This window comes from Elephantulus edwardii, unplaced genomic scaffold, assembly GCF_000299155.1.
Source record: "Elephantulus edwardii isolate Elephantulus edwardi_28Jun2011 unplaced genomic scaffold, EleEdw1.0 scaffold00120, whole genome shotgun sequence".
In the NCBI taxonomy this organism is placed as follows: Eukaryota; Metazoa; Chordata; class Mammalia; order Macroscelidea; family Macroscelididae; genus Elephantulus; species Elephantulus edwardii.
In genome coordinates this window covers 7,799,428-7,812,288 of record NW_006399870.1, presented here as the reverse complement: position 1 = coordinate 7,812,288, position 12,861 = coordinate 7,799,428, and the positions used below count along the sequence as shown (strand labels likewise).

Below are 12,861 nucleotides of genomic sequence, written 5' to 3'. Positions count from 1 at the left end.
AATGTTATTCTGTTCATAGCAACTTGACCTTTCAAAAAATGGCTTTTCCATTGTCAGCTTGCCCCTGTTATCTCTAGACCTTCTTCCCCTGGAACTCCCTAATAGCAGGTCAACTCACAGTTTACAGTGATTTTTACTTTCCGCACATCTGGTGCAGCAACGTCGTTCAAGGCACTGCACTCGTATTCCCCAGACTGGTCTCGTTTGATGTCAGTGATCTCCAGGTACTCATCCTCACTTACAAAGCCCTGGCCTGCTAGGAGCAGAAAAACAGATACATGTTATTAAGAAACTGTGGGGCCAGTGGCAAAAATTTATTTACATTTAGACTTTGAGGCAAAGAAATAGGAAAACTTACACAGATACAGTGCCTGCCGTTTGCACAGATAAATTCTCTGCTTCTCCCCTAGATCGATGAGTTTGTGGCCAAATCATTTTAACTCATTTAGAATATTCAGTAATAAGAAGATAATACTTTTTCTTATATGTGTATTTTTAGAATTAACTGGGAAATTACATGTGAAAGAACACCCCATCAAGTTACTAACGTGTGATATTTTAAAAATAATTTTTTCATGATCAATAATGTAATGAAAACTAGGAATGACTTTAGAATGTGTTATTATGGACAAGATCATATTCTTTTAGTATGTAGAAATGGCTCTTAGAGCTAACGAATACTGAACAATCACTTTAATTTTCTGCAATCTATACACATATGTTCCATGAAGTTGGGGGTAATCCACCCAGGACACTTAGTTCCTGTTGTTATTAGATGTCATTGAGTTAACGGTGAATCATGGAGCACCAGATCTGAACCCTGTGCTATCCTGCATCATCCTCACAATCTCTGTCATTCCCAAGAAGCATATTGTGAAAGTTACGGTATCATTCTATCTTGATGAGGGTCATTTTCTCTGTCTCTAACCTTTAGACTTTCCCAGCATGATGTCTGTCTACAAGGAGTGGTCCCTCCTAAGTATATGTCTAAAGTCAGTGATACAGGAAGTAAAATTACCACCCTTGCCTCTAAGAAATGCTCTGGTTGTACTTCCTTCAAGAAAGACTTGTTGGTTCATTTTAGGAACCAATGGAATATTCAATACTCTTCTCCAACACCACAACTCAAAGAAGCAATTAAAAAAAAAACATAATTTGAATCAGGTACACCTTAGACTTTACAGATATCCTTGCTCTTTAGCACATTGTAAAGGTCCTTGGCAGCAGGTTTTCCCAATGCAACATGTATTTTGATTTCTCAACTGCTGCTACCATGGGTATTGATTACGCATCTAAGTAAAATGAGGTTATAAAGCAATTCAAGCTTTTCTCCATCTACCACGGTGTTTCATATTATTCAAGCGTAACTCATATTGAAGGATTTAGTCTTTGATTTTCTGTAATGAATACTTCAAGTCATCTTCACTTTCTGCAAGCAAATTTGTCTGTGAGTCTTCCTCCAATATCGATGCCACATTCTATTTCACATGCTTCTAAAGTATGAAGAAAGGATACAACCCTGACACATATATTTCATGGTTTTTAACTACAGAGTGTTCTCTTTTCTATTAAGACAACTGCTTTTTACACTATGTATAGGTTTCTCATGAACATAATTAAATCTTCTGGGTTTCCTATGCTTCTCAATTTTAACCATATTTTTATGAACCACACAATCAAGTATCTTTGCATTATCAATAGAACACAAGTACACACAAAAAAATCTGCCTGATATACTCTGTTTTCCATCAAGATCCATCTGATGTCAGCTATGGTATCCTTCGTGGCACAGTTTCTTCCGAATCCTGCATGAATTTCTTGTAGTTCCCTCTTGAAAGATTGTTCCAACCATTTGTAAGTAATCTTTAGTAATATTTTACTTACATATATTACTGATATTGCTTGATATAGTCCAGAGTTTGTTTGATTATAATTTTGGGGAATAGAAGAAAATATTGACCTCTTTCATTCAGTTGACCAGGGAGCTGTTTTTCATATTTTTTGGCAAAAACAGATAAGCACATTCAGGGTTGCATTTGTTTACTGAAACACCTCAATTGATATCCCATCAATTTCTGAGGAATTATTTTTTGTCATTGCCTTCAGTGCAGCTTGAACTTTTTCCTCTTTTTGTTTTTCTTTACTAATTTAGTTACAAAACTTGAATACAAATTTGAACAAGTTCTTTCAATTTCCCTCACACCCCCCAAAAAATGTACAAACTAATGATTAATCGCCCCCTCCCCTGCACATCCACATCCCTCTGTCTCCAGCCTCTCCCACCCCTCTTGAATCCTTGATCATAGTCTTCTTCCTGAAATGGTACAACACAAAGAAATTCTATTTGGTAAAATGATTCTATTAATTCCTTCCATCTTTTTTTGATACTTCCTGCTTCCTTTAAGATTTTGCCCGTAGAATCCTTCAGAACTGCATCTTGAGGCTTGAATTTGTCCTTTAGTTCTTAAAGCTTGAGAAATGTTAAGTATGATATTTCTCACCTTTTTTTAGATTTTAATGAAAGTTTATAAAAAAACCCCCTTTATTTCCATACTTCATTGCAATACGTTACTTTGTCTTCTCAAGCTGCCTTTTGAAAGCTTCAGTTCTCACTTCAGCATTATTTCCCTTTTTTGGCTTCTTTTCATTCCAATATGTTCAAACATTCATTTCAATCTTTTTTTTTTTTATCCTATCTTTGTAATGACATTCTATTTGTTTCAAGGATGATGTCCATAACTCAGCTGGCCTTTGATTATTAGTGATCACCATCTCAAATCTATTTTAAATTGCTTTTACATTCAGTGTGGATATACTCAAGGTTATATTTTAGTTCTTGTGGACTTGTTTTAATTTTTCTAGTCTTCAATTTCATTTTTTCACATGAGTATTTGATGGTCTGTTCCACAATCAGCCTGATTTAAACTACTGGTATTGGACTTAGGAACCTTCCTTCCTTCCTTCCTTCCTTCCTTCCTTCCTTCCTTCCCCTCTCTCTCATTCTCTCTCTCTCTTGCCTTGAAGAAGCAGGTACCTTAAAGTCAATTTTGAGTCAAACAAGGATCTGTAGAAACTTTTAAGAATGTTTTACCTTGGGCATTGTGATCTTCTGAAGAAGTCTATATGGTCTGAGTAAAACAAAAATGGAAACAAAAACAACCAAAATCCAAAACCCAAACATTTAAGGTAAGACTATAGTTAAGTTTTAAGCTAAACTAGTAATTATTCTTCATTGTTCTTCAGAAATTGCTTTAAGCAATACTTCTGACCACAATATTTTAAAATAATTTCTACTCTCTCTTTTCCCTTCCCATGGCAATGGCTTAAGAATAGCTAGAGATTATCTCATCTTAAGTACATTTCTTTTTAACTCCTTCATCAAAATGTCCTTGGAGAAGGGTGTCATGCTTGGAAGCGTGAGGAACAGTGCAGAAAAGGAAGACCCCCAGATTAAATGGATTAACATAGTAACTGGGGTAATGGAGCTAGGTGTGTCACAGACAATAAGACTTGCTCAGGGTAGGCAAGATTCAGAGCTATTATCCATCACTATGACTTGCAGGTGACTAGAATGCACATAATAATAATAACAGCATAAAGACGTTAATCTGAATTGGAAATTATGTGTTAAATAAGCTTAATTAATTTCAATTATTGGCTAAGATGATTTTTGTTTTAACAATACAAATGTCTAATTCATAAAAAAATAAAGAAAAAATAAGCTATTAATTTAAATTAATGCCAAAAAGTGGTTTCTACTTCGAAGTGTTTATTTCATAGCTGGTGTAAGAAAACCAAAAGGAAAGAACATTGCTTAAACTGAAGGAACTCGTGAAAATGTCAAGCCTCAATTTCTAAGCAAAATCTTAAATGATCTAGGCAATATCAAAAGAAGATTTTCAAATATCAGTTAACCATAGATAGCTGGGTCTATTTCTGGGTTCTCAAGTCTGTTCCATTGGTATATGTGTCTGTCATTGTATCAGTACATACCACTTTGTTTACTACCATTGTATAGGTTTTGAGAAAATGGGAACTGACGTACAAATGGAGACTTGTACGCCAATGTTCATAGTAGGATTACTCAACATTGCAAGAACATGAAAGAACATGAAAACAGCCCAGACATCCAACCACAATCGAATGGATAGGGAAAGTATGGTACATTTGCACAATGTAATATGATGTGGCACACAGGAGCAACAATTTTGATTTTTTTTATTTTTTTTATTACTCTGATTCATTTACAAATTTGAATACATTGTTTTTCACAAAGGATCTTTCTCGTTTCCTTCACCTGATCTACCCACTGAATTGTGCAACCTTATGATTAACAAGTTATGTTGAGTGAACTAACTCAATCCCATGAGGACAAATACTGTATAATACCATTATTGTAGAATGAGTATGAGGATCCAAGGGTGGGAGTGGAAGCACAGGGGTGAAGATTGGTGGGGAGGGGAGGCTAATCATAGGATTGTACAATTTGGTGGTGTCAGGGTGGAGTGAAAGAAATAGGAAAGATCCGGTGAGTAAAACCATGTATTCAAACTTTGTAAATAGACCAGTATAAAATGAAAATTAAAAAAAAAAAAAGATTGAAGAAATACAAAGTGTAACTGTAACAAAAAAGATTGGTTGACAGTGAACTATTTTAGGAATAACTAATGATAATGAAGGAAAAAATTCAGACTACACTGAAGGCATTCCAGGGGTGGATAGAATTGACTTAATTCAACAAATAGATGTCGCTGGACATGCTTACTAGTCTAGGTAAAAAAATTGGCGACTACTTGACCGACTGACTAGAAATTATCCATTTCTGTTCCCCTTCACACAAAAAGTAATCACTGGAAATTATTGAACAGTAACAATATCATATGCCATAATAAGACTTGTTGATTATTATTTAAAGGTGACTGGAATAGTACATCAATACTGAATTGTTAGGAATCTAAGCTGATTAGAGAAAAGGCCATGAAATTAAATGCATCATTGTTAAGGCCAGATAGATATGGGTAAAAGTATATAATACTGGAAAGATGCTTACTTGTTTTTTATTAATTAAGATATTTGACCATGTGGATCATAACAAATTAGGACTAACATTAAGAAGAATGAGAATCCCAGAATACTTATTTGTGCTCATGAGAAACTAGTACTTAGTCCAGGAAGCAGTTGTCTGAATAAAACACACAAGAACACTGCATGATTTAAATTAGTAGTAGTGTGCGTCAAGGTTATTATAACTTTTACCCACACATATTAATTCTGTATGCTGATCAAATCATTCAAGAAACTGGGTGATTATTTGAAGAATAATATGACATTAAGATTGGAGGAACACTCATCATCAAACTTATGTAGATAACATAATGTTGCTACAAAAAAACTGAAGACTTGAAGTGCTTACTGAAGAAGATCAAAGACTTGTGGATTACTTTTCAACAATAAGAAAGTAAAGATCCTCACTACTGAACCCATAAGCACCATCATGACAGAAGAGAAAAAAAATAACATCATACATGACCTAATTTTGGTTAGATGTACAATAAATACCCATTGCAGAAAGAGTCAAGAAATAAAAATGACATGTGTTCTGAAAATCTGCCATCCAAAGATCTCTACAATGTGCTCAAGAGCAAGCATACCAGTTTAAATTTTTAAGTGTACCTGATTCAATTAATGATGTTTTCTTTTGTTTTTAAATTTATTTTATTATTTTGTGTATGTGTACCATCAAATTGGATCTGACTTTTACAGGAGGATATTGCCCCTACTTGCCCAGCAAAGCATGTGGTGGATTTGAACCACATACCTCTGGGATTGAATTCAAGATGTTTTAAATTATTTCTTATGTATCCAAAAGTTTGGACCAAAGAAGGAAATGTTGCCTTTGAATTTTGGTGAAGAATAATTAATATACTACATACTAAAAAAAAATCTGTCTTGTAGGAAGTGCAAATTAACTAGTACTTAAAGGCAAAGATGGTGAACCTTTGTCTCAAATACTTTGAGCATGTTCACGGGAGTTGCTGGTCCTGGAAAAAGATCCCATACTGAGACAGGTGTAAGGACAGAGAAAGAGAGGAAGATTTTCCACAAGATAGATTGACACAATGATTGTAACAATGAACTAGAACATATCAGATATGCAGAGGATGGTGGGATGGTGCAGGAGAGGGTAAGGTTTATATCTTTTGTTTCTACAGGTGCTTTGAATCATAGGAGACTCTATGGCACCTTACAACAACACTAAGCAGGACTGGCATCCACTTCCTAGACAATATGTCTCCAGAAACTCTATAAACTTCGAAAAATGTCAATAGTTGTAGAGGGGCTTCAGGCCTTCTGTTCATAGGATTGCTATGAGTTATGTTTGACTTGAAGGCAATTAACAACAACAACATCTGTGTGTGTATGTGTGTGTGTGTGTGCGCGCGCACGTGCGTGCATGTGTGTGTATTTATGTGTATGATATATGTATGTATACTTATGCATATGTGTGTTTATCTGTGTGTATGCATATATATGTATATAAACCATTGCCATCAAATATTAATTCATTCGAACCTAACCCCTACATTGGGTTTCTAAGACCATAAATTGCCCATATTTTCCTCCTGAAGCTGCTGGTGAATTAGAACCACCAGAGAGTTGTGGCCTTTGAGTTAACAATATAGCTCCCTACTGCTTATGCCATCAGGGTACAAATATATAAATAAGAGTATATATTTCTATGTATATAAAAGCTAAGGAGCTCTGACTGCTAACTAAAAAGCAGGTAGTTCAAATCTACCAGCTGCTCCATGGGAAGAAGATGAGAAATCTCTTCCTATAAGATTTATAACCTTTGAAAACCCAGTAAAGTGTCAGCTATAAGTGAGTTCTGACTTGATGACAGTGAGTTGTTGTTTGAATATATACATTTACTCTGAAAAAGTACATAAAAACAAAAATGTGACTTTAGTTCAATAAGTATGTTTTATAAAGAAATGTTCTGGAACAAGCCCATGGCCCAGAATCATTATTAGTGTGCCCATCAGGGGATATAGGAGATCATTACGTTAATTTTCAATGAGCACCACCACTCATATGACAGTTTTCCATTTATTGTGTTTTGCTGTGATATTGGAAGATATACCATCAGTAATTCAGATACTAGGAGGATCACCAATAGTGTGAAGGTTTCAACAGATCTTGTAGACAAAATAAAAAGCAGGTCTGATTATTCACTCCTGACTACTTCAACTCAACAAACTCACTGTAATTTAATTGGAACTGACTCAACTGACCCTCCATCGGTTTTTCTGAGCTAGTAAATCACACAGGAGAAGACTACGTCTTTCTCATACAGTGCTGATACTGAATTTAAATCACTAGAGAGGAGAGCCCTTTGGGTGAGGAGCACAACTCTTGATGAGTTACTGTGAGCCACTGTCAGTCAGTGGCAACTTGATGGCACCTAATAATAGCAATCAAATAAACAAATTCCATGGCAGGGCATTGGGATTTCCTCTATAAAAAAATATGTGCCCTACCTTAACACAGTCACAGAATGCTGACAAACATGATCTATTATATATGAGAAATGGACATAAACAGAGAAATTTTCTAAGATGAAAAGCATCCTTCTCTTGACCTGCTGTTGACATCAGCTACAGCTATTTTACTAGTATCTATTTAAAACAAGATGTTTTGTTAGACCATGGAATTGGAGGTAAAGATTATATAGAAGACAAAATTGACAATCTTTAGTAGTTTATAACATTACCAACCCATACTTAGAAGCACTGTTTATATTTTTGTCTCTATGTCCAATTTTTCAATTCTTAGCCATTTCAATATAATAATCTGTAATTAGTAGTATTTATATGATAATCTATATAAAATAATCTATGTTAAATTATGACTCATAAAGACCCTATGAACAACTTTGGAATTTATCTTTTAATATGGATTTCATAGCCATCATTTGACTTTGCCATGTAGATGGGCAGGAATATGTCACTAGGGTGTCTTGGCCTATCCACAGGAGACTGGCTATCTACCAAGCCACAAGAAGATTAGCAAGTGTCACCAATCCACAAGGTGATAGTCTCACCATTAAATTTAGAAACACAGCAGCAGAAGGAGGACTTTACCCTGCCACTTGTAAAGAAACCTCACCACCAGGAAAAGAGCAACCATAGCTGAACTAGAAATGTAATATGAGATGGAGCTATGTCTCGACTGCTGTGCCATTGGAACAGGAGCTAAAAGTTTTGCCTGCGTTTGCTGGACAAGTGGAGTGGGGGCCATAATTCACACAACTGAGAAATCTGTACCACTGGGTAAAGCTTGGTGATTGAGTGTGTGTGTGCATGTGTGTGTGTGCAATATTGGCAGGACTAAGAACTTTGTAAAACTGCCCTAAAATTGTGAAGCTCAAGGCTGAGGTGCCTATAAGCACATTTCAGGAACCGTCCGGACTATATTCTGCTATAAATATAACCTTTGACTTCCCTAACATAAATCTTTGTGATCTGTGAGCTATTGCATCAGATTTTGGACTCAAAAAGAAGTAAGATTGTTCTTGACATAAGTAGAAAAAAAGTATGGGAGTGAAGGGACATGTCTAATCTCATGGAAATTGGCTTTGTGTTATTGATGCTGTTGAAGGGTACAGTTGCTCTTTGTGATGTTGGTAAAAGTCAGATATGGCCAATCCCACGTGGCTCTTGCACTCTTGACAACAGAACTGAACTTTGTCCTAGCTGGCACCATCAATATAATTCCTATCATACTCAAGATCATTGTTGTAGTCATTGTGTCAATCTATCTCCTTGAAGGTCTCCCTTTCTTTCACTGATTCTCTAAATTTCCCAGTAAGATCATCTTTTTCCATGAACTGGTTCCTTTCAACAGTCAAAGTTTTACCAATCTTGCTACTAAGGAGCATTTTACTTGCACTTCCTTCAAGATAGATTTGTTTGCTCGTGGTATATGTAATAATTTTAATCAATACCAAAATGCAAAGGTATCAATTCTTCTGCCATTGCTATTGATTTTTCAACATTCAGATGCATAGGAATCACTGGAAAATAACATGGCTTGGATCAGGCACACTTTACTCTTTGTTATCTTTGCTCTTTATCACTTTAAAGAGGCTTTTGACAGCCAATTTTTTCTAATAGAACACATCTCTTGATTTCTTGGTTTTTATGTTTTAATCCAAATAAAATTAAATTCTTGACAACTTCAATATTATCTTCATGATGTTGTCAGTTGTTCTAGTGCTGAAGAGCTTTGTTTCCTGATGTTGAGATATAACCAACCCATATTGAAGACTGTAGGTGTTGATCTGTTTCAGTGAATGAGTTAAGTCATTTTCACTTTAAAAATAAAAGATGTGTCACCTTCCTAATATAGTTTGATGAGTCGTCCTTTAATCTCTGTGTCAGATTTTTCTTCATATAGTCCAGCCTCTCAAATTTTTTGTTCTGCATAGATTAAAAAACTATTTAAAAACTCCTGTTGGTAGGTGGCATGGTGCTGGAGACCAGTTTGAAAGTCATCGACAGGAGCTGGGATTGGTGAGCACTATGGTGGAACATTGATTTGCTAAGTGAAATGAGGCTATGTGATAAGGCCTCCCATTTAATAACCCATTTGGACCAACTTTATGCTACTGAGCTCAAGGTGGGTGAATTTAATCTGCAGCCCTCTCGCCTGTTTTAATTTTATTTTTTTTTAAACATTCTTCTAAGTGGTATAGCATTGGTCTGTGCATTACTGAACAGAGGTAACTCATGGTTGCTGCGATGCTAAACACTGTGACACTCATGTGCCTAATGCGATAATGGTTACTCGTGGGACAGTGTTTGGTGGAGCTTCCTGATTAAAACAAGCTTTGGAAGCAGGATTGGTTTCCACTTCCGAAATGCTTTGCCTCTGGAAACTCTTTCGTTCATTGGGTTGCTAAGAGTTGTCTACGACTTGATGGCATGTAACAACAATAACATAGATTAGATACCTTAATAGTTTCTATGTAACAGTCAATACCTCAAGTAAGATATGGTGGGCCAGAGAATCTGTTAGAGATGGAAAAAACCTAAATGTTTAGGACAATGACTTTCAATGGGATATCAAGATTAAGATTTATCAGAGCTGGAGATGTCTTGATCTTATTTTGTCTTTTTGTCCCGTAACCCCTGCAATCTGTCCACTCATGCCAATTGTGTCTCTGCCACCACTCTCTCATCTCATCTTCTCTTTCATTTTCTTAGACGACTTTTTACAGTTATGCAGTTGGAATTTCTATGATGGTCAAAGACTTTCTCTCTGCTTTGTGTATGCTGTCATCCCTGTCTAGATAGCCCTAAGGATGACTTCCAAGGATTTCTTCTCCCTCTGGTAGATGATTCAAATAATCAAACTAATAATCACTACCAATGGATTGGTTCCAACTCTATCAAGCTTCTGAGGCTATAAATCTTAACAGGATGAGATAATATGTATGTGTATACATGTAAGTATGTACATGTGTGTAAAGAAAAAATATAGTAAAATAAGGAGGGAAATGTTGTTGTTTGATGTTATCAAGTCAGATCTGATTCATAGCCACTTTACACACAAAAGAGTAATCAACCTCTCCATATCCTTTCTTCTTAAGCACATAGTTACAATCACCACAATAATTCTTCTCCCCAAGGGTCTTCTATTCTTTCACTGACAACCCCTACTTCTCCAAACATGATGCCCTGTTTCAGGAACTAGCCCTCTTGATAATGTACTTAAAATAAGTGAGACAAATATTTATCATCTTTGTATCTAAGGAGTTCTCTGGCTTCCCTTCTTCCAAGATTTATTTGCTTGTTCTTTTAGCAACCCAGAGTATATTCAATATTCTCCATCAACACTATATTTTTAAAGGCAGCAGTTTTTATTCCAAGAAGTTGGGGGATAAAGAGAAAGAAAGAAAGAAATAGAAAAGCCCAAAGAACCTTGAGATGAACAAATCAGAAGGCAATTCTACTTGGGAAGAAAACAAGTAATATTTACATTATTAAATCACAGTTACAAAGCAAACCTGCTTCAGAATATGAGACCATTTCCATCAAGTATTACTGAGCTGAAAATAATTTTCATCACTAGCAGCTTTTTAAATGGGGCTACAGCTCATCTAGGAACAATTTTATTGTAGGAGTTATTAATGAAGTATTAACTTTGTCAAATTAGTAAGGATATTGATGAGATAGTAGAGGAAAAGTAGGCAGGGAGAAAGAGTAAAGGCAGCCCTAGTCAGTACCTGGGTAGAGGCTAGCCAGCGACTGTGTAGACTTTGGGGCTTTGAGAAATCACTTAACTCTGGCATCTGGTTTCAAAAAACGTAAGATCTGACCAGCTAAAAAGAAATAAAATAATATATATAAATGACTTTCAAGTTCCCATTTGTAGGATGTGCTGATAATCAAAATGACTCCTTACTGGTCTTAATACAATTTTCTCTTCAGTGACTTCTCTGAGTAATTTGTCCCCTTAGTCTATCTTCCTCTCTCCTGCTATGTTCCCACTCTCCTGAAAAGTAAATTTTGATATCATAAAAATATTCCTCAAGTTTGCCTCTCTGATATATAATATAAGCTTTTTACTGAGACTTATAGAAGACTGGGAGTCACAGCAGGTGTTTTCTAAAAGTTTCTAGATCTTGTGAGTTCTTAATCTGTGCTTCTTGCTTCAGAACTGTTAATGATTTACATGTCATGGGATGTAAAGCAATTTCTAGGCTCTCACTAGGTTATCATCACTTAGGCTTTTGTTTCAGAGAAACTGAAGAATCTGGGCTTACTCAGGTGAACTTGGACCAATCTGGGGAAGGCGAGAAAGCTGAGTACAAGGTTTTATAGAAATGTTTCCCATCAAAGGGCAACCTGCTTGTTCATTTCTGAATGAACTAAAGCACTGGTCAGTGACACCACTCGGACTGAAGGAAAACAGAACTAGTCCCACAAGCCGTGCTGCAAATCTTTTTTACATTTTTTCCCTCCTCCCTCCCTTCCTCCTTTCCTCCTTTTTTTCCTTCCTTCCTTCCTTCCTTCCTTCCTTCCTTCCCTCCACCGTCCCTTTCTTCCTGCCTTTGTTCTTTATTTCAAGAGTATTATTAAGGCTTATTTAGACAATGAGTTTATTACTGCTATGGACTGAACTCTGAAGAACTTTTGCTATGTCCTCCCTATGCTCTACAGTGGAAAGGCAATCTCCCCAAACACAATTTAGACTAAACTTCTCACCAACCAGCCTTGAAGAGGCTTGATATATGGCCTATAGGAAATTCAGGCAGGTGAGGGAGAGAGGGTGAGAAGGAGGAGACTGAGCTCCAATATTGACTGACCATCACATTCATTTCTGACTGCCACAATCCATTGAATGGAGGATTCAGGTCCACTGGAATCAGGTGTCTCCAGAGACTTTTCCTTGTCTCATTCCAATAACCTCACTGCCTTAAACTTTTTACGAAGGGTAGAAATAGCACTGTGGCTAATGCCTTGTGACACTACACTATGACAGAAGGCTTCCCCCCTTCTTGCCTATAACCTTTATATTGTTGTTGTTGTTATGTGCTTTCGAGTCACTTGCAACTCATAGCGACCCTATGTACAACAGTTCTAAACTCTACTCTGTCCTGTGCCAATCATACTGTCTCTGATATTCCCATCCTGATTATCCCAGTCACTAAATCAATCCACCTCATAGAGGGCCTTCCCCTCCTGCGCTGTCTCTCCATCCTACCAAGCATGATATCCTTCTCCAAGGACCAGTCTCTCCTCACAACATGTCCAAAGTATGTTAGATGGAGCCTCAGAATCCTTGCCTCCAAGG

General features: G+C 36.4%; 1 protein-coding gene across 2 annotated transcripts in view; it reads right to left on the bottom strand.

Moving 5' to 3' along the window:
- Positions 1-12,861, bottom strand: part of OPCML (opioid binding protein/cell adhesion molecule-like) — a 1,241,366-nt gene that overhangs the window by 19,626 nt on the left and 1,208,879 nt on the right. Inside the window, exon 4 of one of the 2 annotated variants that reach the window (XM_006892818.1) lies at positions 119-256. In XM_006892818.1, coding sequence (XP_006892880.1) covers positions 119-256 — 138 coding nt within the window. The remainder of the gene's footprint in view (positions 1-118; positions 257-12,861) is intronic. The other variant, XM_006892819.1, reaches the window with a different exon arrangement.